The 27,815-nt window shown below is 45.9% G+C and overlaps 1 protein-coding gene across 2 annotated transcripts; it reads left to right on the top strand.

Annotated features, from left to right (window-relative positions):
- Window positions 1-26,967, top strand: TBCEL (tubulin folding cofactor E like). Of its 2 annotated transcripts, none has more exons than XM_066639547.1 (9): window positions 1-65; window positions 9,084-9,188; window positions 10,192-10,341; window positions 11,255-11,394; window positions 13,589-13,770; window positions 14,824-15,080; window positions 16,031-16,157; window positions 18,490-18,606; window positions 23,631-26,967. In XM_066639547.1, the coding sequence occupies exons 3-9, from the start codon at window positions 10,209-10,211 to the stop codon at window positions 23,947-23,949; spliced, it is 1,275 nt and encodes a 424-aa protein (XP_066495644.1). In that variant the 5' UTR covers window positions 1-65; window positions 9,084-9,188; window positions 10,192-10,208; the 3' UTR covers window positions 23,950-26,967. The 2 variants fall into 2 exon arrangements, with proteins under 2 accessions (XP_066495644.1, XP_066495643.1); XM_066639546.1 differs by having other exon boundaries at window positions 16,028-16,157.
- The last annotated feature ends 848 nt before the right edge of the window (window positions 26,968-27,815 follow it).

Raw genomic sequence — 27,815 nt, 5'->3', positions numbered from 1 at the left:
CGAGCTGTTTCCGGGTCAATGCAGGACGCGGCGGCAGGACGGGGAGCCTGGAGCAGCACAGGCCGGTGAGAGGCGGGGAGGCTCGCAGGGCGGTGCTGGGGGGGGGGCGCAGCAGCTCAGCCCCCCCCGCTGGCCTCAGAGCTCTGGGAGCGCAGGGGTTAAAGGGAGGGGCGGGGGTTCTGTGGAGCCTCCATGGTGAGAGGCAGTCTACCTGGAAGGACCAGCCTGGACTGTGTGGGGGCTCCCCTCTTGCTGGGGGCACCTGGCTCTGCAGACACAGGTGGACTCAACAGCCCAGCCCTATGCGTGTCTACTCAGAAGTAACTCCCATTGGGTCCAGTGGGGCTTACTCCCTGGTAAGTGTGGGGAGCAGGGCGGCCTCCTAGCCCAGCCTGTGCAGGTCTACTCAGAAGTCAGTCCCATTGGCTTCTGTGGGGCTGACTCCCAGGTAAGTGTGCCTAGGATTGCAGCCTGAAAGCCCAACCCTATGCTTGTCTACTCAGAAGTAAGTCCCATTGAGTTCAGTGGGGCTTACTCCCAGGTAAGTGTGCATAGGATTGCAGCCTTGGAGCCCAATCCTATGCATATCTGCTCAGAAGTAAGTCCCATTGAATTCTCCTCCCAGGTAGGTGTGCACTGGAATTGCAGTCTAAGCCTGCAATTCCATACACACTTTACTGGGAGTAAGCCTAATTAATTACAGTGGAACTTGCTTCTGTGTAGACAGGAGTAGGATTGGGCTCTAAGTGAACCTTTGGCCTGATCTTGCAAAGTAGTTGTAACACTCTTAACTTGGTTTTTCTCAACCAGTGGTGCTCATCTCAACAGGTGGTATTCATACTGTTTGTTGCATCACTCTCCTGGTCTTGCTGCCAGGCAGCAGGGGTCCAGCAACTACCACCAGATCCACGTCAAGTACCACTGGTTGAGAACACTGCTCTAACTCAGTATTTCTCAACCAGCAGTAGTCATTTCAACCAATGGTACTTGAAGCAGAGAGTTGGACCAAGTGAGCCTTTGGCCTGATCCTGCCAAATGAAAACATTTGTCCTCTGCTGTGCCACTTCACATGGTTCACCTATCCGAAGTACCACCAGAAGTAACTGGCAATGGTGATAAACACCAGTGAGAGGCTCAGTGTAGATGGAACAGCTTTTTCAAGCATGGATAAGCATGTGTTAGAGCTCTGCCCACAGAGCCGAGCTTCCTACTGCTGTTTGTTGTGCCACGTTCCTGGTTTTACTAGTGTCCAAGGTCCAGCAAGTACCACCAGACACCACTTCAAGTACCACTGGTTGAGAAACACTGCTCTAACTTAGTTTTTCTCAACTGGTGGTACTTGAGATGGTTTCCCATGGTACCTGTGGGACCACAGCCCCCACCTACTGGCAGCAATACCAGCAGTGCAATTCAGCAAACAGCAATAAGAGGTGTCCTGGTGTTTGTTGCATCATGTCTGGCCTCCCAGCCCGGAAGTATCTGGCAGTGACATCATTGCCAGTTACTTCTGGTGGTGCTTCAAATGGGTGGATCCTGTGAGTGGTACAGCATAAAGACAAACAGTAAGAAATGCTACTCTGACTTAACCAGGTGCTGGAAACAGAGAAGAGGCTAGGTTTGTTACCTTTGTGACTTGCTGTTGGACTTTCCTGTTGGAAGCAGGCTGTTGGGAGAAATGGACCTTTGCTCTGACACAGCAGGGCAAGCCTTGCATACATGTCAGGATCACCAAATGAAGCCAGTGCAGAGAGAGGAGTTTTTGGTCATTGTCCCCTCCTCTGTTCCCTCTTATTGCCCCTCCAAGAGAGTACCTCTTTGACTTCTGTTGCAAGTGAGATAGGCCGGTCAGCCTAACATCCATACTGGGTAAGATGGTGGAATGCCTCATCAAAGATAGGATCTCAAAACACATAGACGAACAGGCCTTGCTGAGGGAGAGTCAGCATGGCTTCTGTAAGGGTAAGTCTTGCCTCACGAACCTTATAGAATTCTTTGAAAAGATCAACAGGCATGTGGCTGTGGGAGAACCTGTGGACATTATATATCTGGACTTTCAGAAGGCGTTTGACACGGTCCCTCACCAAAAGCTACTGAAAAAACTCCACAGTCAGGGAATTAGAGGACAGGTCCTCTCATGGATTGAGAACGGGTTGGAGGCCAGGAAGCAGAGAGTGGGTGTCAATGGGCAATTTTCACAATGGAGAGAGGTGAAAAGCGGTGTGCCCCAAGGATCTGTCCTGGGACCGGTGCTTTTCATCCTCTTCATAAATGACCTGGAGACAGGGTTGAGCAGTGAAGTGGCTAAGTTTGCAGACGACACCAAACTTTTCCGAGTGGTGAAGACCAGAAGTGATTGTGAGGAGCTCCAGAAGGATCTCTCCAGACTGGCAGAATGGGCAGCAAAATGGCAGATGCGCTTCAATGTCAGTAAGTGTAAAGTCATGCACATTGGGGCAAAAAATCAAAACTTTAGATATAGGCTGATGGGTTCTGAGCTGTCTGTGACAGATCAGGAGAGAGATCTTGGGGTGGTGGTGGACAGGTCGATGAAAGTGTCGACCCAATGTGCGGCGGCAGTGAAGAAGGCCAATTCTATGCTTGGGATCATTAGGAAGGATATTGAGAACAAAACGGCTAGTATTATAATGCCGTTGTACAAATCTATGGTAAGGCCACACCTGGAGTATTGTGTCCAGTTCTGGTCGCCGCATCTCAAAAAAGACATAATGGAAATGGAAAAGGTGCAAAAGAGAGCGACTAAGATGATTACTGGGCTGGGGCACCTTCCTTATGAGGAAAGGCTACGGCGTTTGGGCCTCTTCAGCCTAGAAAAGAGACGCCTGAGGGGGGACATGATTGAGACATACAAAATTATGCAGGGAATGGACAGAGTGGATAGGGAGATGCTCTTTACACTCTCACATAATACCAGAACCAGGGGACAGCCACTAAAATTGAACGTTGGGTGGGTTAGGACAGACAAAAGAAAATATTTCTTTACTCAGCATGTGGTCAGTCTGTGGAACTCCTTGCCACAGGATGTGGTGCTGGCGTCTAGCCTAGACGCCTTTAAAAGGGGATTGGACAAGTTTCTGGAGGAAAAATCCATTACACATTACAAGCCATGATGTGTACGTGCAACCCCCTAATTATAGAAATGGGCTATGTCAGAATGCCAGATGCAAGGGAGGGCACCAGGGTGAGGTCTCTTGTTATCTGGTGTGCTCCCTGGGGCATTTGGTGGGCCGCTGAGAGATACAGGAAGCTGGACTAGATGGGCCTATGGCCTGATCTAGTGGGGCTGTTCTTATGTTCTTATGAGATGTTTTATTGATTAGATCAGGGGAGCCCAAACCCCTTCCATGGGGCCACTTGCGACCTTCGACGACTCCCAATCCGGCCCTGAGGGAGCCCCCAGTCTCCAATGAGCTTCTGGCCGGCCAGAGATGTGCTGGAGCCCATGCTGGCCTGAAGCAACTGCTCTCAGCGTGATTGCCAACTGTTTGACCTCCTGCATGAGCTGTGGGATGAGGGCTCCATCCACTGCTTGCTGTTCACATCTGTGATGCCGCAGCAGCAGCAAAGGAAAGAATGGCATTGCTTTGTGTAAGGCCTTTTATAGGCCTCCTTCATTCATGCATATAAACTTTGAATTTGAAAAAGTAAACTCATTTTTTCCCTGCCCCCAACACAGTGTCAGAAAAATGATGCAGCCCTTCTGCCAAAAAGTTTGGACACCCCTGGATTAGATGGACCCTTTGTCAGATACACCAATGCATGTCACACATTCTTATTAGCTGTAATAAGAATGGAACCTCCATGTTCAGTCAATCTTTGAAAACCAATCTTTAAAGTCAAACAATAGGGAGAAGGCTTTGGCCTCCATGCCCTGATGCTGGGTTTGCCAGAGCATTTGAATGTCTGCTTTTGGACATAGGACTTGGGCTGCATGAACTTCTAGAAAGACATTTCATCTTAGCTGTAATTGTCTGTAATGGGGTTTCCATGTTCATAATTAATCTTGCTTCCAACCTTTAGGCTTCCCAGAGGTGTCTGGCTGGCTTCTGTCTGAAAGGACAGAGCTACTCCCCCAGAGTGGAAGGAGTTAAGCTTCATGAGTGACTAGATGCCACTAACCAACTGAACCTCTTCTTATTTTTAAAATAAATCACAGTGTATAAGGATGTTGCTGGGGTGAGGAAAACCTACGACTGTCAGATCCACTTCTTGCATAACTTATAAAGATAGTCAGGGCCCCCATTTATGTGGGCATCCTGTCTGTGATTACAAGGAGCACTGCTTGCTTCTGTGGTGAGATCAGGAATTACACATTCATATACATGGTAGCTCCCAGTAAGCATTTATGGCAGTTGAAGAAGATTTTGGTGCTGGTCCAACTTTCTTGTAATGATGTACAAGACTTTTGTGCTGTTCGTAAATCTTTTGTATAGCATTTTAAAGTCTTTGCCCTGGGCTATGGCTCCTTATTCTAATACAATTTGCTAATCTGCAACCTCACAACAGCTCTGTCGTGTAGGTAGTTGCTCTTCCTGCTTTTTATAGTGTAGAAATTAAGGTTGCAAGATTGGAGCAATCCATGGCCACATACCATGTGTCCTTGGTTGAGCTGATCTGATGCCCATAATTCTGGGTATGATATATTTTAAAAGCAAAGCATTATGCAATTCCAGTTTTTAAGTATTAATCATTAAGTACATACATTCTTTAATTTTATTTTGTAGTAATCCATTTCATGGAATACAATTCCATCTCAGAATTGAATTGATGCCTGTAGCTTTAACTATACAGGTATCCTTATCCCCTACCCCCCAGCCCATGGTGTCGGGTATCTGCGGGCACCTACTTGCTATATCCATTATCTTCTGTTTTCTTCTTTAAGCGTGTCTCTTACTTTTACAGACGCTACAAGAAGAAAGCAGGAACTGCCCTGCTTCCTGTTAACATTCTGATTGCGTCACCCTGTGTACCTCCAATATTAACAGCATTTTGCTTCAAGTCTAACTGCATTTATTCATATGGTAATTTTAATCTGTGGGAGTATTGACATTGGACCCACAGGCTTGAGAAATGCTAGAAAGATAAGAATTGCTTTGCTAATCTGGTCCAAAGTCCATCTAGTTCAGCATTTGGCTTCTAACATCTGCCAGCTTTTTGTCCCCACCACTTGGCAAAAAGGTATGTTGTCTCTGTACATGGGACATATGAAGAATCCTGTTGGATCAAACCCAAGGTCCATCTAACTGAACAACCTGCCATGGCCACCCAGATGACTCCTAGAAGCCCACACAAGCAGGGCATGAAGGCAGCAGCACTCTCCTGCCTTTGCTTCCTGGCAGCTGCTTCTGAACAAGGCAGTTTCATCTTGCCATATGAACCCAGTAATCTGCTTTATATGGCAATAGACCACTGGTCCATCTAGCTCAGTACAGACTGGCTGCAGTTCTTTGGGTCTTCTGCATGCAAAGCAAGGGGCTGTATCCCTGAGCTACAGTTTTCATAAGAATGGCCCATCTAGTCCAGCTTCCTTTATCTCACAGTGGCCCACTAGCTGCCTCTCAGAACACACAGACAACAAAATTCCTATTTCCTGTTGCCTCCCTTCCACCTGGTATTCAGAGAAGGCTACCTCTAAATCCCGGAGGTTGTATACAGTCATCATGACTTGTATGTTTGTTCATATATGTCCAACTTTTCCCTCCACATAAACAGGCTGCTCAAGGTGACGTACAATATAGGAGTGAAAACAAAGGAAAACGGGAGTGAATTATAAAGTACAATTATAGTAAATAAAGGATAGGGTAATGAAAACACTAAACAATGCATCTACAAAACTGCAAAACAACTAGTTAAGAGGGGAAGACCAAGCAAAACAAGAAAGTATTTAGTCCTTCCTGGAAGACTAACAGAGAGGCTAACAAGCTAACTACTTTCCTATGGAGTTTTTAATCCCGTTGGTAGGGAATTTTATAATAAAAGCACCTCAAGGCCCTGCTCCTTGTTGCCATCCATCTGGTCTCCCCCAGAGGTAGCAGGGCCCTCCTGCCTGCTGACCTTAGGAGATGGGTTCATTCATATGGAAGAAGGTTCCTCAAATATCCTGGCACCAAGCCAAGTAGTGCTTCAAAGGTCAAAAGCAACAGCTTAAATTGTGGCCACAGGAGCAGTGATTGAGTCAGATCTCCAAGAATCTAAGATTGTGTGGGCTGCCATATCCTACACAAACGGCAATGTCTGGGCAGTCTTCAAGGGCTGGCTATTGATCAGTTTGGTCTCCATGAATCTTAAAGTCCCCTAAGCTAGCAACCTCAGTGACCATCCATTAATTAATGGCGTATTTTGTGAAGGAAGCAGTTATATACCTCATCTTGTCATCCTTCACAGAAAAATGCTCGGTGAAGCTTGCTTTTATCAGAGATTGGGCAAATAAATGTGAGATCCTGTTTGTTTCTTTCATGGATTTCTAATTTACACCTCACATGATAAAGAAGACTGCATTCTATTAACATTTTATCTTGTATCTACAACTCAAATGTTGTCACAGCCGGGGTGACTTTGCTGTATTTGCTTTAATAGCACAGAGCAGGTTAATTAACTTGGGAAGTGAGCAGTCCCCAAGCAGGCAGTGCTAGAATCCATCTTAAAAATGTCGACTTCCTGTTGAGGTGTCTCAGCCACATCAGTTCATGTGATGGAAATCTCAGCGCGTATCTACATCTTTTTTTGTCATGGTTTGATCCTATGTTTGATTTGCATGTGCCAGGTGTCTGTTTTTTGTCTTCTATCCTCATGGCACTCTTGACAGCAAGTCATGTGAGCTGCTTTGCTGAAGTTGGGCAGCTTTGGGCTTGGCTGGTGCCTTAATGGAAGACCACCTGTGAACCTCATGGATGCCTTGAACATGTAACACTACTTTCCTAGTGAGGTCCAGAACTGATCCATCTACATCAGGACTTTCCAAACCCCAGCCTGTGGGCTGGATCCAGGGTTCAGAAAAAGCCCTCTCCCCATGAGTGGAGCTTACCGTTCCTCCATGGTGTGCGTGTTTTTCAACAGAACAGGTCACAGAGACACTCTGGACAGTTGTCTGCCCAGACATCCTGTGACACAGCCTTCTGGGACACTGGGTGACCGATGTGACTGCCCAGAGCATACCTGTGACCTGTTTGAAAAACGCGCGGCGCCATGGCAGAATGGTAAGCTCTGCTCTGGACAGGGAGGGCTCTCTTTGAAACACAGTGGTCTCCAGTTTGGAGACTACTGATCTATATCACTAGCTGGCAGCAGTCCTCCAGGGGTCTTAGCTACAGAGGGAGAAACTTAGGAGCATTGTGCACTGCTCAGTGTGCTTTTTTGGGTGGGGGGGTGAAGCCCCAAATAAAGTTGGAGAACTGGTGTAGGGTAAAGGGTTGGGCCCCTTGTGCTGCAACCCTGAACCAAATCTTGTGACTAGGGGGGAGGGACTTAGTTCTTTGTACAAGAAACAAATTATGTTGGGAGTTCCAATCATGGGGCTCGAACATAACTCGCAGGCTGCTTTGAATTTGGTTTGAGTTGGCTGTTCTGTAGAAGCAAAAAGTACACTTAGGAAAAAAGGCTGCTTACCTCCCCATATGTGGATTTATTTTGTTTGAGCTTTTAAGAAGAAACAGCTTGAGTAAACCAGGCGATCGTTACAGTGTGCCTTTGTAAATCTCAGCAATGGTAGCTGGCATTTAACCTACAGATTCCTTTTATTTACCTGTGCAAGCTTTTGATTTTTATTTCTTTGTTCTTTCCTTGTTTCCCTTAAAGCCTACTGAAGCGTGCTGTCTGTGTGTAGAACATGTGCTTAAATACTGCCTTATTGGGTGGTCAAGAGTAGAAATGAATGAGTTCAAGAACATTTATGTTTATGCCACAGAGAGCAAATATCTACAATGCATGATGGGCATTGCATTGCGCCTGCCTAATCAGTAGGCATTCCACAAATCCACTTGCCTGGAGTGAGTGTCCCTAGCCCTCTGGTCAGCAGTAGTAAATGTCTCCCCTCCCCTGAAGTTCCACTTCTGCTATAGTTTCTGGAAAGATAAGCAACAGTAGGAGCCCCTTTGGAGCTGCGGTCGAGGCATCTGCTTGATAATCCCGCTCAAATGAAAGAAGGCCCTGCCTTTCTTCCTGTCTCTGCTCATGCCAGAAAGCAAAGAGAGTCCATGGCAATGACAAGTAGTGTCTGGTAAATAAACCAAGTCAGCGTTTTGGACCCTTCTACCGGGCATTGCACTCAATAAGCCTCCCCAGGCACTGCTAGTCAGCAATAAGGGCCTTACCACCTTCCTAGTATGGTCCATAACACCCCTGCTACACTCAGAATGAGCTGTCTTCAGCATGTTTGAAAGAGTGCTCTTAGTAGGACATGTGGGCTAACCTGCCAGTAATTGATCTTGCATTCTGAGGACAAATTACTGGACTTTCACCTCTTTGTAAACTTTCAAAAACATGTGACTGGCCACTGTTGAAAACTACAGTAAATATTTAAAAAGATGGACTTTGCTCTGATCAGGAATGGTAGTTCTATGAAGGAGCAAGCTGAGGTATTCATTGTGGTTCAGAGGTAATGATATATTATGGCTTAATGCTGTGAGAATGAGCATCAGTGAACCACAGGCTTCCACCCTCTTTCTTCCACTGCACATGGAAGGAGATTTAAAGCTTCTGCACATGGAAGGAGATTTAAAGCTTCAGTTTAGAAAGAACCATGGTTCATACAGACCAGGGAACTGCAGTCTATTCTGACTGTTTTGTTAAAACAAACCATGGTCAAACTGTTGTATGATTCTGGTTTGTAACTAACTGTAGTTGGAACAAACCACAGGTCCTGGAGTTCACGCATAATGCAGAACTATGGTTTGTTCTAATGGAAGTATAAACTTTCAGTCAGAAAAGGAAGAACACGCAAGCCCATGGATTGCAGAGGCTCAGTCTGGTGTCGTAAGCCATGTTTCAGCATTACTTCTGAATTAGGCCTTTGTTTTCAAAGTTGAACTTGCTGTTTAAGTTCTTTCATTTTTTTCTCCCTTGTGCAGGAAATTTCATCGAAACGTAATGTTTCTCCTCTGCAGAGATGAAGGGCTGAGTGGATTTTGCTGAGATTCATCCCTGTTAACTTTAGAGAGCTGATGCTGAGACCAGTAAGTGACCCCTTCCCAATGGGGCTGGTGGGAGTGGTTCTGAAATTGGTGCCTTGAGCACTGTTCTGATTCATTCGCTTAATGATGGGCACCCTCATTTTTCAAACACACACTGACTTAAAACTTTGGAAGGGGCTGGGATCCATCCACGTACTACAGTGCTTGTGAGACATTTGGAGCACCTCCAGGACACAACATGGTCCAGTGGGAGGGCTGAGGGATAGTCTTCCCAGATCCAAGTTCTCATGGCACTTAACAGGGATTGAAGGGACTGTGGCAAGCACATGCTGTGGACATCTGCTCAAAGGGGCTTCTAATTTCTCATCAGGCACAGCTTGGTCCTTATTTTTAGGAATGGATGCTTATTTATGGTTCAAATGCAGTAATGCCCAAGCTTACAGGGGTTCCCTTCTTGAACCCCTTGTAAAAGTCTGAAATCTTGCAAGTTAGGGAGCACTCTTTGTAATACCTATGGTAACCTATAGGGTTTATATATAGGGGACATGACAGTAGTTGAAGGCCCGAAAGTAAGGATACTTGTCAAGCACTATATTGGTAGGCTCAGTATGTTGCTGAAGAGATGCTGCATGAGTGAGAGGGGTCCCCAAAAGGCTTTGTGCAAGCCAAATATGGTGGGCTCCCACTGCTGCTCAAGGCTGCAGAAGGGCAGGGTTGCATACTCTTAGTCGGTGTTGTTGGGGGCATAGCTATAGTCTACTTTAATAGGGAGTATGATCACATTTGGTGTATTGGTGTAGATCAGCCGTGGGCAAACTTTCAACTTTAGGAATGCTGGATCTTTAACAATTGTGTAGGAGAGAGAATTTCAGCAGGTGCAGCTTGTCATCTGTGAGAGGACAAACTGTACCTGCTGAAATTCCCTCTTCTATACAATTGTTAAAGATACAGGATCCCTAAAGTTGAAAGTTTGCCCACCCCTTGTGTAGATGGTTTAAAGGAGCAAACTTTTTTTTCAAACCCCTTCCCTTTTTTGGAACTACAGAATTTCAGAAAGGGACCATGGATCAGCCTAGAGGGAGAAGTTTCATGCAAGTTCTTTGTGAGAAATACAGCCCCGAAAACTTCCCATATCGCCGCGGTCCTGGGATGGGCGTGCATGTCCCAGCCACACCTCAGGGTTCACCTATGAAAGGTAGACTCCTTCCTGCATCTTGATTTTTGCCAAAACGTGTTTGGATCTTCTGGTGTTTCAAGGAAAGTTGTTGAAAGAGAACTGGGGTACCTTTCTCTAACTCGCAGTTATTTGAAAGAGTGGAGGGGGCTGAGATAATGAGAAAGGGGGAAAAAGCTGAGGTTTACTCAGCCACAAGGCACTCCCCCTCCAACAGGCACAGAATCATTTTGAATTCCTGTCAGGTTGGCTCGTATCACAACTATCCCCAAAGGAGAAAAAACAAGGCAGCTATTTGGGTGGAAATGATAGTAACAGGATTTGACAGAAAGAAGCAAAAATAAGGACTCGGTCAAGGACAGAATGCACCGTGTGTCACTCAAAATTAGCCACAACCCAGTCACCTCAACCAAAAGTTTCTGACGTGCTTTGAACGTCCTCATTTGAGTGTTGAGAAGTGAGCTATCTTGGCCATGGCGCAAGCTGTGTCTTTAATTGTGCGGTATCCAAAATGATACAGCGTGCAAAACAGCAGACTCCCCACCTCTCACCAGCCCTTGGAGTTGCTTCCTTGCTCAGCAAACCTACAGTTGTCAGAAAGCCTGACTGGAGAAGATAGAGTGTAGGCCATGCTTATATCTTTGATATGGTTGCCCTTATGGCTATGAAGCAAACAGTATTTGTGAGTATTCTAGGTAACTTCCCCCCCCCCCAATAAAAGTAGCAATCAGCCTAATTGACTGATGCCTTGAAAAGTGCCAGGGCTCTCGGGTGTAGCTTGTGCCTGGTGAACTCCCGTCTGTCACTGCTCACCTCGTGCTGTGAGTTATTTTCTTTTGTGCTGAATTTTGTTTGGCCCTGGGATGCCCAGGCTTTGGTTTTGCAGAAACTAGATTGCCCCACAGAATAACATGCTGTCCTGCCTGCTTTTCAGATCGCCTCAACCTCCCAAGCGTGCTGGTGTTGAACGGCTGCGGAATAACCTGCGCCGGTGATGAGAACGAGATTGCTGCCTTCTGTGCTCATGTATCTGAACTGGATCTTTCTGACAATAAACTGGAAGATTGGCATGAGGTGAAGGGGGCTGTATGAATGCTTCGCTTAAGTAGTTGCAAGAACAGCTGCTTTGGCTGGAGGCAGATTTCTCTGTTCCAGGTGGATTCTAGTTCACATTTGAAAGCAAATACCAGAGTGGATTGACTTCACTGTGAGGACTCCAGGCATCTGTTATCCAGGAGGGTTTTGAGCTCCCCCCCTTCTTTTCCCAGCCTACCCAAAGCAGCACCTCCTACCTCCTGCGGTAATAGACCTGCTGCTCTACCTTTCGACTCGGGGAGTCCAAAAGATGTCATGAGTGTGTAACACCAGTAGTGTAGCTATGGGGTGGTGGTGTGGTAAGTACCGAAGGGACCACAGTGTGCGGTGTAAACAGCCCCCCCCCCACAAGCTGTTGGAGCAATTCTGGGCAGTGAAATGTAATGTGCAGGAGACGTTATTCGCCATTTGGTGCCTCTTGCACATTTCATTTCCCTGCCCAGAATGGCTCTGATGGCAAGTGGGAGGGTGGCACTTACGTGGTGCATTGTAGTGCTTCCTGTACTTACCACACTGCCTCCCCCCTATAGCTGTGCTACTGCCCAATACCAGCATGTGATTTTCAGCTGCTTCCTTGAAATTCTGCCATGGGGAAGAGAATTAAGGCAAGAGCAGCCCAGTTTCTCAGGGGCTCCATGAGGATTATGGCATGTTTTACTCTGACCGTATCTGTGCTGAAAACACGGTTCTAAGTAGGAAGACAGCAACGAACCTGTTTCTGCCTTGTTCCAACGCAAGCAGTATAATAGAACAGATGGCCCAGATTCCTGTGATTCCTGCATCTGTGCCTTCCAGAGAGACCGAATTATCTCTCCGCCACTGGATATTGGAAAGCTTGGTTGATTTCTCCTTAGACCTTTGGAACGAAAGTTCTGAATGTACTCCCAACAAATTCTGTGCCAATCTCAAAAATAGTTGGACAAATTCCAGAGGGGTGGTCTTATTAGTCTTTTGTGGTAAAACCAACTACATTCAGTTGTAGGTTCATAGTGTGGCTTTGCTATAGGAGGCATTAATCAGACTTCTCAAGGCTGCAGGGAGGCATGGTGGCAACTCCGCTGGAAGGCAAAGGTATGGAGATGCAGGAATCCCAACTCCTCCTCCTTTCGCCCATCTGTCTGATAATGCTGCTTTTATTTGAATGAGGGGAGTCTATGAAGGTCACACTCACAGGAACTATGAGATTCTTCCTATGTTACTTAGAATCATCCTTCCAATACACATTTGAGTACATTCTTGCAACCTGAAATCCTGTTAATAGGAGATCATGGGGACAGAACAAGGAGCTTGCCATGTGCTGAAGTCTGTCTCACTGAGCTGTGGCCTTCTCCCTGCTGAAAGAATACTTCTCTGTCTAGTTGGATCATAGTATGTGATACCTTCTGCATGATACTTGATTGCTGTATCTTGTAAGACCACCAACTATCCAAGATCCCAAACTATGTTCTCTGTGGATGTTAGGCTGCCTTGTTTGTTAAGCCAATGCTCCTGCAAACAAGTGCATTTTTGCACAAATGTTTCTAATTACGTTACCACAACTGTTTCTGTTGGAGTTCGTAAAATTTGGGTGGCTTTTATGGCAAGAGAGAAAGGTGCAAGTAAGGATGGTACAAGACCCAAGACCACAGGAAAGGGTCCATTGGCTTTTGCCAGCCAACAGCTTTGCAATCTTTCCAGCCTGCAAGAGATCTAAAATCCTGCTTTGTGGGGCAGAAAAGTCTGCATAAAAAACCTCTCGAATCAGGCCTTCATGCAAGTGCATGCAAGATGGTAGAAAAGATGACTAGTCCCAAGTGAAACAGCCCTTTGAAAAATGTTGGCTCACATGAGTTGTTTTTTCTTTAGCTGCCATTCAGGTGGATTTTATGAAGCCTGCCAGCTATCTGCTTTTTTCCCTTATCAAGCCTTTTTTAAGAGTGCAATTAAATGAACCATTGAGGTGAACAAGCAATTAGCAGATCAATCTAGATCAGCAAATAACCACCCGTATGAATTACTGATTGCTATCTCAGCTGCTGTTAGAATCCATATCATTCTTCCACCTTACGAGCTGCCCTGGGAGGCCTGAGGATTTTTTTAGATGACAGAATATTATTTGGGGTCTGATTACCGTCTGATATGTTTGTTTCTTTCTTACTGGGGTTTTTTTTTTTTCTCTTCTTTTCCCTTCTAGGTCAGTAAAATTGTGTCAAATGTCCCTCACTTGGAATTTCTTAATCTAAGTTCCAACCCACTGAATTTGACAGTTTTGGACCGGGCGTGCGCTGGATCTTTCGCTGGCGTTCGAAAACTTGTGCTCAACAACAGCAAAACGTCCTGGGAAACTGTCCATACGATATTGCAAGAATTACCAGAGTAAGCCTGGGGACGTAGGGCAAGGAAAGGGGTGGGGTTCCCTTTTGTATACAGATCAAACGGTCTGGTTGAAAGTTACAAGAACCAGCTGACTGCAGTGGTGACAGGGCTGTGTAGGAGGAAGTTCCTGGTTTAAATCTTGCTGCAGCCAAAATTCCCGATGTGCCCTTGAGCAAGCCACCATGACTCTGCTTCTGACCCTCTTACCTGCAACATTGGTGTGCCATCTGGACACAGCCTTAGTTTATTGTTGCAGACGGACCAGGGCAGCCTTTGAGCCTCCGCAGTCTGTCACTCCCATTTCCAGCTTTATCTGCAGTCCAGAATTAAGACCACATCCTGATCATCTTATTTCGGAAGTTTGTGCTAAAACTGATCTGTGCTCTTAAGCAAAGCCCCTTGCCCACCTTCTAAATTTGCATAGGTTTAAACATCAGATTAACAGATTATGGCAATAGCGCCGTATCTATGTTATGCTTTTCTTGGGTACCGTTCAATCAACAGGGTAAAATATCCTGCTAATGGAGATGCTGGCTTTTGAATGAAACTAAATTATGGGGAGGGGGCTGGCTGACCACTTCCAGGTAAAGGACTCCTTGCATTTATCATTGGAATCTAATTGTTGGCTGCAACATTCTGGAGAGGCTCTAACTTGGCAGCAGCCTTCTACTTCGTTAAATTCTCCCTAACGTGTTAGTTTCCTAGGTACATTGAGTGTTTTTTTGCAGGGAGTATTCCAATGTGCAGTTCCCCACCTTCAGCCTGTGTTACAGTTCAGAGGGTATGGGGACCTCCTTGCATATAGAAAACTAACATTAAAGGGGGAAGATGAGACTGAACCCTTCTTGATATGTTAGTTTCTTCTATGCAAGGACTTTGGGATTATACTTGGGTGTTTTTTTCCCCTTCAACTTCCTACATACAAGCCAAAGAGGTACAGCATAAGGAAAACTTTTTCCATTTCATTCTGCTGAATGTATAAACTCACTTTATACAGCTAGAAGCCTGGATCTGGGAACATGCTCAAATATATACTTTGTTGTCTCTTTGCAGCTTAGAGGAACTCTTCCTGTGCCTTAATGACTATAAAACAGTGTCTTGTTCTCCAATTTGTTGTCACTCTCTGAAGTTGCTCCACATAACTGACAATAATCTTAAAGATTGGACTGAAATTCGAAAGTTGGGAATAATGTTTCCATCACTCAGCACGCTAGTCCTGGCCAATAACTATCTGACGACCATTGAGGACTCGGAAGATTCTTTGGCAAGGCTGTTTCCAAACCTACGATCCATCAGCCTGCACAAGTCAGGTGAGGTCCTGGATAAAGTATGTCCTTCTGAATTGGACTTGTTGCACATTCCTCACCCACCCCCACACGTCCTTAGAACTTGCTATAACTGAGTCATTGGAAGTGACACAGTCTTGTTAACATGGTAATGAGAAGGCACAAATCGCTGGGCTGTGCCCCTTCTCAGATGTATTTATTTTGCTCTCATTACTTACTCCTAAATTAAGCATTGCAGTTGATTACTCAGCGGGCCAATATACGCATGAAGCTACTCTGTTGTGAAAGGTAATCATGTATCACCGGGATGTATTGGGCCTGTCAACTCTGCTCTTGATTGTCATAGTCTCTGCGAGCTCAAAGGGAGTATTAGAAAGCTTTTAGAACCATGGGGAGGGACTCTAGTTGATGAATTACTGTACAAGATTCGTACCCTGCCTTCTCATGCTTGGCCACAAGGCAATTCACAGGTGACTGTCGTGTCTTCTGGTCCCAAGTGATCAATGGTACTGGCAATGGCATCTGTTTATTTAGCAGCGTAAACTGCTTTGTGAACTGCTTTTTAGATAGATACTTTATTTACGGTCATCCGACCAGCTAATCACAAACTCCTTTTTGGTGAAAAGCAGTATATGAATATTAATTGTAGTCCAGCTTTCAGACTTATTTTTTGTTGTTACTATGTAGTGTTTTGTTGTTTTTTAATTGCAGAGGTGAGGAGTTTCTGAAAATATGGGGGAGGATACAAAATATATTGGGTGTCTCTATGATGCAGAGTACTTTATTACTGTGTCCATGTGTATGGGGTGGTGTGTTGAGTTCTTTCTCTTTTTTCCACTGGGGTTTTTGTCTCCCCTCCAAAAATCTATTGTAAATGGCAGGATTTGCTGGCATCCTCATTTCCTTTGGTTTGATTCAGTTCTTCAGCCAAAGCCCCGTTTTCCTTGCCTAAATACTTCCTTTTTTTAAAGCAGGTCTCCACTGTTGGGAAGACATTGACAAACTCAATTCTTTCCCCAAGCTTGAGGAAGTGAGGTTACTGGGCATTCCTCTCCTTCAGCCATACACCAACGAGGAGCGCAGGAAGCTGGTAATAGCCAGGTCTGGAGATGTCATTTTCTTAATGCAACCTCGACATTTTGAGCCCTAACACATGAGGAGCAAAGTTTTCGGGGTTGTAGGAAAGGTTGTATTGAAAAGATCCTCTTGTGCCTCATGATCTCTAGATTCCAGGCTCTGTCAACAATTTCACAGTCTTTATTCCTAACATAACATAGCAGGGTGAATGGTAGAAATAATTGTTCTGCTACAGAAATTAAATTCCTCCAAATATTGTTTGCAGCATCTACCGTCTTGGCTAAATAGCCACCCCACCCCAAGGGTACAAGTCTGCACTCAGAATTATTTGCTTTGTTATAAGAAAGAGCTTAGATATTGTGTCTGGATTTCATGAAGTCAATCAAGGAATGTTCAAGTATTCTCCAAAAACTTGACGTGTTGTCTGCATCAGAGATGGCAAACGTATTCCTTGACCTTTGCCGTTCCAACCAGCATCCAAATCTTGTACAGCATGTCTTGCATGATGGAGATGTAAGTCTGGCGTCCTCGTTTGCCCACTGGTGTTTTTCCTGCAGTTGTTAGTATCATAGGTTCAGATATATATCCTCTTAACTAGCCTGCTGAGAGGACCAGGCAGAATATTCACCAGATTCGGAGAAAGATTAAACTAAACCATAAGCTAATGGCCTATATATGTATTGTATGTAAACAATTCCATACGTAAAACAAACACCAACAGGTTAAACATCCCTGATTCACTCTGCCCTGCTTCCCTTGTACCCACCTTCTTTCCATCAGAGGCTCTTGGGCTCTCTTTGTGTTTTTTTGTTGCTGTTGCTCATTCCTGGACTTGTGATAAAAGGCAACAAACTGGCTGAGCAGTCAGCCAGGACAGACTTGCCATTTGACACCCATGGCTCCACTTACTGATGTTTTTGCCTCCACCCCACTCCCCTCTCACGTCTCGCTTGATCGTACAACGGCAAGAGCTGTGGAATGGCCGGAACAACCAGATGCAAAGCAATCCTTTCATTTGTGGCTGAGTGCCTCGCTTGGGGATTGCATTTAGGAAGTGGTCCTGACTGTCCTAAGGGTTGAATATGGGGCTCTGCACTTCCTTCCACTGCTAAGGAACCTGCATTTGCAGCATTAACTTCCCTGCTAGACCTTCGGCATTCAAATGTCCACATTTTTCTAAATATGCCCCAAATATTCTGCAAACCGAGCCACCTGCACCCTGCAGGCCTTTGGGGGGGAAGGACCCTCATTTGTGTGTTTTTCCCACATTTATTCACACAATGACCTGCTTGTTCCTTTGACATTTTTTTGCTTTGCTTTTTTAAGACCTTGGAATCTGGTGGGTCTTAGCTGCTGGCAGAAGGCAGTTTTATGCATGACCTGAACAGAAACTTAGAGGCAGCTGCTTGAGTTGAGATCCAGTGCATGGTGCAATAGGATCTAGATATCACCCTGCCATGAAATCCCTGCTCTCCTTACCTTTTTAACGTTCTGTAACTCCAGGGCAATTTCAGGTATAGATAGCAGCCACTCATGAGAATTTTAGCTGAAGTGATGAAAACGTTCACAGCTGTAAACTTGCTGCTTTGTCTACCGAGGGTTAGTATGTTAAGGGTCATCATAGGTCATGAATGTATCTGCCAACGGTCGTTTTTGTGCTCCAGCCTACCATTCGCTTAGGTGCGTTTGGTGGGCACCAGAGACAGGGCCTTCTCAGTGTTAGCGCCACAGTGTGGAAGGCTCTCGCCAAGGCATCAAGTCCCCTTTTTTCCTGCCTGCAAGTTGCAATTGAAGCCTGCTGTTTCACAGGGTCTTCAATGAAAATTATTTCTCATTACTGCACCAATGGCAACACTGTCCTCAGAAGGTTTTTGTGTGATTATTGTGGTGATGTTGATTTTTACATCGCCACATCAGTGTGCGTGGTGCTTAGATTTTGGGAGCTGCCTTGAGCAAAACGCACCCTTTTAAAACAAGAACATATAGTTCTAGAAAATGAAATCAATATGAAGTGTTTTCTGTTTGTGCTTTGTGTGAGGGGAGGGGAGGTAGCCAGCAGGCGCACTTAGGAGCTTTCAGCCAAACTGATCTACAGACATTTTTTCCGGTGTGAAGCACACCTGGAAAAATTGCATTGTATTTATATTTGAATTGCAATAGAAGCTTCTAAATCAGATCTTCAGTGCAAAGAGGCTACATAAAATGTGCCACACTTCTCTGGGGGTCAAGGCCTGGTGGAAAAATCTCCTGGGGATACAGTTAGCATCATTTTTGCTGATGGCTGTTTAAGTTTAGATTTCTTTCTCTCTCCCCCCCCCCCCAAGACATTAATATTTTTCTGTCTGTGCATGTGCAGGTTACCGTCGATCACTAAACTGAATGGAAGTGTCATTGTGGATGGAGAACGAGAAGATTCTGAGAGGTTTTTCATCCGGTATTATATGGACTTCGCCCAAGATGAGGTCCCTTTCAGGTGAGACTTCTCTGGCCTGGAATTTGGGGTGTGTACAGTGAGGGTTTATTAGAGGCAAATGGCCAAGAGATGGAGGGGCAGTCTCTGGTTCACAGCTTGTCTCTGCCAGGGGCTCACTAGGTGGCCTTAGACAAGCCATTCAGCTTCAGTACAGACAGGCACATCTCCAGCCTTCAGGCTGGGTATCAGAATGACCTGCCTTCGAAGGCTGTTGTGACGGTGACTGAGGGAATCTAAAGTGCTAGGTAAATACTCAGGTTTGTTAAATATGAAATGAGGCCAATTCATTTGTACCATGTCATCCTTATACATGGTGTATTATAGATTTACACAGGCAGCCTAGGCAGGTCCTGGCTCCCATGGAGCTTACAGTCTACAATAGAAAGTGCAGAGGAAGAGGTGAATATTTGTGGGTAAATGCATTTTAAGTGTGTTGCGCTTGGTTCCAATTAGGAATGAAGACTAAGAAGATAAACCAAAACTGATGTGGGGAAGGTGGGTTTTTGGCACAGGTTTTATAGCAGTAAAATGATTGGGCTCATTAATTGCAGGCTTGTTGGCTAAGAAAGTATTGGGAATGGAAATGATGGTTAGGAAATAGTGGTTTAAGGAAAGAAGGAACAAGAGTTTGCCTGAGAGAAGCACCTGTTGGAGAAAATTAACCCGTGGGATTGATTTGGTTGTAGTTTTGAGCTCAGCTCTTGCGTCTGTGGATTAGCTGAAGAGCATTGACAAACTGTGTTCTGCTGGAGATTCAGAACTGTGAATCGTTCCCAAGACTGATCTTGTCTCTGGCAAATGTAATAAAAGAATCTGCTCGCATATAGCACACTGCCGAAGCGAGGTGAAGGTTCGTCCCCAAAGCAGTGTGGTTTGGTGCAATACACAGGCAATTGCTTTTTCCATCTTGCTAGACTAAGCCCTGTACTGAGAAGCCAGCATCTTCCGGAAACAGGTTCTAATCCATCTGTGTGTTGCCAATGTTGAGTGGTTAATCCTTTTGCCATCTGGTGCTGGATCTGATATGCATCAAGCGAAGAGCTCTCCTCTGCCTCTTCAAAACCCCAAGCTGTGGGGATTTATGTGCCCAAAACTCAATGAACTTTGGCAACATTGCCTGTAAACCATCCCCCCTCCTTCAAAAGGAATAAACAAAGCTTGACCAACTGCAAGCCTTTGTTTGAAAAGTCAACGCCCTTGATCTGTTGTGGCCAAGGGCAGGAGCAGTTTCTGAGAAGGTGCCTTGGGACCTCTCTGTGAAGCAGAGTGGGACAGGCAGTCAGGCTAGGGCAGTGCATATGTATATGACACAGGAGAGTGTGGCCTTAGAAGCTTGAGTGTCTCTCCTCTTGTGCAATGGTGGGCTTCCAGTTGCCATAGCGATGGCGCATGCAGCAATCTGAGATGCTAATATCCAACCCTCATATGGGAGCGGCCTTGTTTTATTGCCTTTAAATCTTCACTTGCTTTCTGGTGAGTTCTCTCTGCACAGACTGGTGGCAGGAAGGGAGGAGAACTTGTGTTTGGCTTCCCCCTTGCTTATAACCTTTAAACACCCCCAGGTTCCCTCCCACCCTTTCCTGCTCAATGGCCCCTTTGTCCAAACTCCCTCATCTTTGCAGGGTCCCATAGAGACTTGCACAGCCATTGAAGGCTGTTTTTCCGCTCCATAGAACCAGTATGCCATTTCAGGGTATCTTCAGAGCACGCTGCACAGGTATGAGGGGATGTCTCTAAGGCCTAAGGTTCAGGTTTCACATCCAGGATCTTTGGCCCATGCTTGATGTTCAATCTGTGATCTTTATTTTTCCCAGTCACTTTTCATTCTGCATGTCCCTCACCAGCTCTTCTGACAAACAGAAGCCCTTCTCTCCCTGGCTTTTTTTTTTTTTAACACAGCTGGGTCCTATACCCAAGCAGTATCAGTCCCCTGTATCTACCTGCACCTGAATCACCTCTTCCCAAAATAAAAAAGTCATCAAATTATTGTGCACCTGACAAATTTTAAATGTTACCCATTGATTTCAAGTGTCTTTGGCCAGCCCTTCAGAGATTAAGGGAGTAGATCAAATGAGGCTGCCTTATACCAAGTCAGACTATTCATTGGTCCTTCCAGCCCAGTGCTGACTGCTTGGACCTGCACTGGTTCTGCAGGTTGTTCTCTTTGAAACCCTTTCAACTGAAGACACCAGTCATGGATCCTGAGGTGTCTGCAAGCAAAGCACATCCTCTGTCGCTGACCCTTGAACTTCTCTCCAGAAGCAGCTGCGGAAAGAACAGTCTGCTGTGCAAGGCATGGAGACCCTGTTCCCTGCCTACTGGAGGCCTGCCAAAGATCCTTTTAGGTTTCTGGAACCTAAAACACAGGCAGGTGCCAACTGCCTGTTTTCAACTTTTCAGTTGCAATAATAAGGGCTAGGAACTTGCTCTGAATAAAACAAGACTGAGGCTATGAGAAATGCAGGTTGCACTCTGCACAGGTTGGCTACTTGTGTAAACATATACAAGGCGAGTGGAGACCAAGGCGCTGTGTTTTTGTTTCCTTTTTTAATAAAGAAAGGCAAATGGGCTTTGATCTGCCAACTTGCTCAGTTTGGGATATAGGAAAATCCCCCAAGGACTTCTTTCAGCAGTCTGGGAGTTGAGTTGGCCTTTCCATGATGTCCCTTGTTCTGCTGCTGTTCATCCTGTTTCTTCTGTTCAGAAATGAGTGAAGGGATCCCCGAGTGGCAGGGCATCTGCTGAGTGAGGTGGTGGTCTAATCCCTTTTAAAAAGGCACTTCTGCTGATGCTCCATATGGGGCAGGCCATTGCTACAAGCAACCCTGAGGCTCTGATCTCCACTGGAACAGAGTTTGCACCAACCTCAGAGGAAAAAGTGAGATGCTTTTGGTGCTTTGCAAGCCACTGGATGCCAGTTGAAATGCACCTTAGGAAATTCCTTACTACTTCTCTTCCCACTTTCAGCTCAAGTGCAGGATCCTTGCCAACCACCACATATCTGCAAATGTGTCTCCCTCATCCTGTGAGTGATGAGTCTCCCAAGTGAGCTGGTGATGTCTTGTCCTTGATTGCAAGAATAGGGCAGCAGCCTGTGCTTAAACACTGCCCTAGTGAAGGCCGGTCCTCTCTGAGTTGCAGGGGAAATAGCATGCTCTGTCAGAGGCATACAGAGGCCCTGCTGTTGAGGGAACATTCCTACATTTAACAGGAGTCCCTGGGGGCATGAGGGGCCCCTCCCCAGTTGCCAGGCTCCATCCTGTGACAGGGGCAGTGACACAGCAGCGATCACTTTTAAGCCCCAAGTCAGATGGGAGACAAAAGGAGCTTTCAGCCCCGGGCATCGCCTGGAGACTCTGAAATGTTACCTTCTCTCTGCTGCTCTGTGTCTTTTGTCATTTCAATTACCTTGTCCATCGGGTTGACTTTTTGCCACTTTCCCAGCCGGGCAGAAGAGACGCTCCCTCTTCATTGCTAAGCAGAGAGATACCAGCAGCAAAGGAGAAGTGCCGGGGTGACGTGAAGAAGAGACACTGATCTTTCTTCAGGGGCATGAAACAAAGGAGCATCTCTGGTTGGTTGGAGAAACCTGCCGAGCCTGTTCAGGACTGTCCAGGCGGGCACTGCTCCCACTTTCCCTTCTTTCCCCTACCAAGACCACACCTGAATTTGTGATACAAAGTGATAATTGAAAACAGCTTGTCCTGGGCCCAGCCTAGAAAAAGATCCAAAGTTTGGCTGCAACAAACGCATGCATATTACATTTTAAGTCAAATACTGTATTGTTTAAATTGTGCAGACGTTTTGCCTTTGGAACAATTCAGTGGAAGAGTTTGCTTAGGGCAGGAGCGTATGGTTTCTCCTCAACATCGCACTTGCAGACTAACCCACCAAAGCACCCATGGAACATGGCTAGCATGGGGAGAAGATTGAGAGGCAGTTGACTTGAACTAGCCACTGCTGGGTTTGGCACGATAGCTTTTGAGCTTGGCTTATTGGGGAGCAGCAGTAGCAGTCTGTCTGAGCAGCAAAAAACTTGGCGTTTCTACAGCACTGTCCCTAACGGCAGACATCTCTCTGCCCTCTTGATTTTCCAGTTTCATCCCACAGGATCAATCCAGCAATAACGCCCATCTTTATTGCTCTTTATGCATTACTTGTAGTAGTCAGAATATTTCTATCCCACTCTTCAGCAAAATAAATTCATAAAGCAGCTTGCATAGCTAAATCAAAGAGATGTTTCCCTGTGCCAAAAAGGCTCGTAATCCAAACGGATACATCAGCAAACCACCTCTGGAAAACTGCTTTGCTGGCATGAGTAGGAACAGTTCATCTCCCCTGTTAAATATAAGAGGAGCACCTCTTTGCCTACTTAGCTAGGGTATCCCAGATAGTGATGGAGCCATTGGGGGGAGGACAGGACGAGAGCAGTGAGTGACCTCTGGGGCTGGAGCCTGGCACAGAAGTGACTTGCTAGCTCATTAGCTCCCTGGTGTAATATTGTGTGCTGGTCTTTGCCTTCAAAGCCCTGAGCAGCCTGGCTCCAGGGTTACCTAAAGACTTTCCTCCTCACACACAAACTTACGCATTCTTTACTGTCTTCTTGGGGGTGGTGTGCTTTGACTCCCATCGCTGCTAGAAGTACAGTGATTGATTGCTCATCCCAGGGCCTTTCCTGTGGTGGCACTGAGGCTCTGGGACTCCCTTCTGGGAGAAGCTCTGCTTTGTTACCTGGCACTCGTTTCTTTCCCTGTTTGTATTGTTGCTCTGCTGTTGACTGATTTTAATTCTTTGCCTTTCCTTTTGGTGCGTTGTGTGATGTTGGGCATCTCAACGTGCCTTGGTGCAGCAGGTGGGGTGATTTTATTTTTGGTTTCTTTTATTATGAAGCCTACATGAAATACAAGTAAAAAACAGTTTCAATTGTTTTTAAGAAACAGTTTTTAAATTAAATAGATACAACACTGAGCAGTTTGTCAACCTAACTCCTGTGTCTTTTTCTTTGTCTCCCCCTTCCCCTTCAGGTATCATGAGCTAGTCACAAAATATGGGAAGCTGGAGAAGTTGGCAGTGGTAGATCTTCGGCCCCAAAGCAGCGCTAAAGTTGAAGTTCACTTTAATGACCAGGTAGAGGAGATGACCATTCGCCTGGACCAGACAGTTGCAGAACTAAAGAAACAGTTGAAAACTCTGGTTCAGTTGCCGACCAGCAGCATGCTGGTCACTTACTTTGACCACGAGGCTCCCTTTGGCCCCGAAGAGATGAAGTACAATTCACGGGCGCTGCACTCTTATGGCATTCGAGACGGAGACAAGATCTACGTGTACTCAAAGGCCAAATAGCCCCCTCACACGTGCACAGTTTCCAGGTGTGCATGACCACATGCTCCAGCCCCACGCACGCAATCAAAGACTTCCACGTGGGGCTGGGGGATTTTGTTTTGGTCCATTGGTGGAAGTTTGGTTTGATATACACACCAGGTAACTTCTCTAACCCGGGTTAGCAGGTCCAGATCTGTGAGATGATGATGCTCCATCACCTGTGATCCAGTGTGGATTGTGATGGTGATGAGTGTAAGAGGAGGTAACTGACTTTCAAGTGTGTGTTTGATTCTTCCCCCCCCCCCTTTTCTTCCTGGTTTCACCTGTATCTTGATGTTTCCCCAGCTGCTCCAGGGTACTTGTGAATCTAGCACAGAAGGCTTTTTCCCCCCAGACCTCAGGAGGTTGTTAAAGCCAGCTTGGGACTTCGTGCTTCAGACCATACATGAGGCACGTGTTCAACTTCTGCACGGCTCTTGCTCACTCAGCAGTCGAACTTTGAAGTACAAACTGCTACATGACCACTCTTTCACCTCTGTGGCCCGTTGTCTTTTTGTTATCGAAGGTGAAGTGAGGAGTAAAATGTTCTCTAAGCAGAGCCTGCAGGATATCAAGTCCCCTTCTGGGTGTTAGTGAGCCAAAGGAGGACAAAACCTGACGGGCGCACTCGCACATACACACATGCCACAGCTTCCAAAGCACAGTCATTGGGATGCCCTGTTAAGTTGTGTTCACTTAGATAATCTTTTCAGCTTGCTCTCCAGGGCAGTGTGAGACACCCTTTGGTGTGGAAAGCACCTGATGTTAGTGGATAGCACTAAGTACTAGGAGCCAGTTCAGGGTGGCAGCTTAGAGGTATGTTTGATGCTCTACTTTAAAAGGTTCTTTCTTTAAGTTGCTGTAAGATCCTTGCTAATGGCTCCAACAACGATCAGGCTCCTAGTTGTTTGCCAAAGGGCCCTGAACCTCTTGTCATAGTTTGTTTTAATTTAATGTTTTCATCCTGTCCTTCCTCCAAGGAGCACAGGGTGAGGGACATGGGTCTGTCTAGTCACCTCTCCCACTCTATCCTTATAACAACCCTGCAGCAGGGGATGAGAGTGAGTGACTGAAGACCACTAATGAACAGATTGGATCCCAGATCTCCTTGGTAGTCCAGGGGTCTCCCCACAGTGGACTCTAATATTTTGGCCCCCAGAGGGGGTTGTGTGTGTGTGTGTGTGTGTGTGTGTGTGTGTGTGTGTGTGTGTGTGTGTGTGTGTGCACGTACAGCTAGCACTTTTTGAACTACAGCATTAATGGTCAGGGGCTCCCTTTCTTACTATGATTAAGCAAACAGAGAGCGTCGTTGTCCAGTACCTCCAAAGAAGAGGCCCACATGGCGAAACTCTTTCCTGTTCCCCTGAAGTGGTCATTTTCAAGCAGTGAGAGAGCTGCAGGTTTGCCATGAGGAATGAATGAAATAGCTCTGCACCCCTTGTAGCTGGCATCTTGGATCATTCCCATTGGAGAAGCGACAGGATTCCCCCTCTAGTCCAGAGGCTGTCTCTTGTATCTTGGCATGAGTTGCGGCTCTAGGCAATCCATCAAAAGGAAAGTTCCTCCTGCAGAGTCGCAGCTGCATGCCCTTCATCTTACACAACTTAAACATAAACTTCTGGTTTTATGGGGAGGAGGGTGAGGATAAAGGTGTGTTTTCCTTATTGGAATTTTGGAAAACTGCCATTGAGGGCATTAAATGCAGTCCTTTGTTTTGACAGACGGCCTTTTCCCTCCACTCCCCACCCTCTGGCTGCAGCTCTTCTATGGTGGCTCAATGAAATCCACTTTTTCCAGAAGAAAACATGTTTGCTTGTAAGTCAGGCCATGGTTTCCCTCGGCAGTGCCCTTTCTTGTTCATCTGTCAGCTTGACAAGCTGAGATCTGAAGAATTACTCAGTTTTACACATGTATGTTGGGGGGGTGATGTTTTCTAAGCAGCATCATGGGGGCTCTTGTTACCCGCGAACTTTTGACCCTGGTTACTTAACTGTGCTGCCCTGATGTGCAGCGTCTTAGTTCCCATGATGCTTCTGTTCTCTCACAGGGCTTCTTTTTTTATATCTCCAAGAATGTGAGCAGGTTTCTCTCCCCTCCTTGGCAACATTTGCAATGTACAAAAACAAAGCGGTCATCGAATCCTCTTTCTTTTTTGGGGTGTGTATGTTTTGTGGTAGAGGAAGCATCCTGGTTTGGCTAGACCTACCTGTACACAAGGTGTCGTTTTAGGCCATTAAGAAAAACACGATTCTCCGCGTCAAGCTTCTTCTTCCCATAACAAATTTTTAAAAGATGAGCAATATAAAGCAGACCAAGGCTTGCATGTGGATCATTATAGTCCCTTCTCTTTATTTGACTGGCTCGCAGTAAGAAATAATTACCTGTGTAGTTGTGGAGTCATTCCAGGCTAATGCATTGAAATGACTCTGGGTTTTATAAGCTGTAGTGTAGCTGAGGTGGTTCCTTTTCCGTTTGGGTAGCAGAATGCCTCTCGCTAATCCTGCAACAGAGCTTCAAAAGCATTGCTTTATGTATGATGTGTGTGTATATGTATATTTACACCTAATGGGAAAAATGGTCATGTTAATAAGATATTTTATTATAAAGCAAAGTTTTATTGAAAGACAGGGGTTGTGTAATAATCTTAGGAGAATATTATTTCATCTGCGGTCCTGCTGTATAAAGTACACAAGCCCTGTGACCCTACAGATGTCTGGTTGGAAGGTTGAAGCGAGTATGTAGAAATGGCAAGTTGGATTGAATGGATCAGTATTTCTCCTTCATTTCCCTCCATCCCCAAAATTATTTTATGCAGAGGTGAAAGGAATTAATGCTGTACTGTAACCACTGGCTGGCTGTTCACTGCACAAGTGTCAGCTCCCTGGAAGGAAATTTATCCACGTATTAAAAGTTTGCAGAAGATTCCATAGGGTATCTGTGTATGTGTGTTTCTTGCAAGACAAAGCCATTGTCGGAATTTAGATGTCTTTATAGTTTACGAGAATAGGCCCTCAGTTTGGCTGTACTTGTCGTAAGAGGCGACTAAACAACCACCAGGTAGATGGGACCCGATAGCCTGGGAAGGCAGCTCATCTGAGAGAAGGAAAACTCTGATCCCAAACCTCCACTGCCTTGTGGCTACATCCAGTTATGGAAAAGGCTTCAGGAGACAACCTCGAGGCAAAATCCGGAGCCGGAGTCCCTGAGGCAGTTCATGGCTGAACACAGTCATGTTCTGGCAACTCCTGTGACGCCACTGGAACCAACCGTATTGGCCTCTGCCTTTCCACTGGACCATTCCAGCGACGTGGAGAGGGGGGATTTGCTGCATGGGAGTCTATCCTCCATATCTACTTCCATATCATATCCAGTCTATCCTCCATATCTACAAGCTTCGCGCTCTGGAGAGGACATTCTGTTCCAGAACCTGTTCCGTTCCAGAACCTGTTCCAGAACCAGACATTCTGTTCCTGTACCACAGGATGTGGTGACGGCATCTGGCCTGGATGCCTTTAAAAGGGGATTGGACAAGTTTCTGGAGGAAAAATCCATTACACATTACAAGCCATGATGTGTACGTGCAACCCCCTAATTATAGAAATGGGCTATGTCAGAATGCCAGAGGCAAGGGAGGGCACCAGGATAAGGTCTCTTGTTATCTGGTGTGCTCCCTGGGGCATTTGGTGGGCTGCTGTGAGATACAGGAAGCTGGACTAGATGGGCCTATGGCCTTATCCATTGGGGCTGTTCTTATGTTCTTAAATAAGAGGGAGGTGAGATAGCGATATACGATACTTAAATTTGCTTCCAGCCCTTGGCCACTGAGAAACTTGTTCTGCTGCCCCTCT

The sequence above is a fragment of the Tiliqua scincoides genome, chromosome 11, assembly GCF_035046505.1.
Source record: "Tiliqua scincoides isolate rTilSci1 chromosome 11, rTilSci1.hap2, whole genome shotgun sequence".
Lineage (NCBI taxonomy): Eukaryota > Metazoa > Chordata > Lepidosauria > Squamata > Scincidae > Tiliqua > Tiliqua scincoides.
This window is presented reverse-complemented; position numbering and strand designations above follow the sequence as displayed.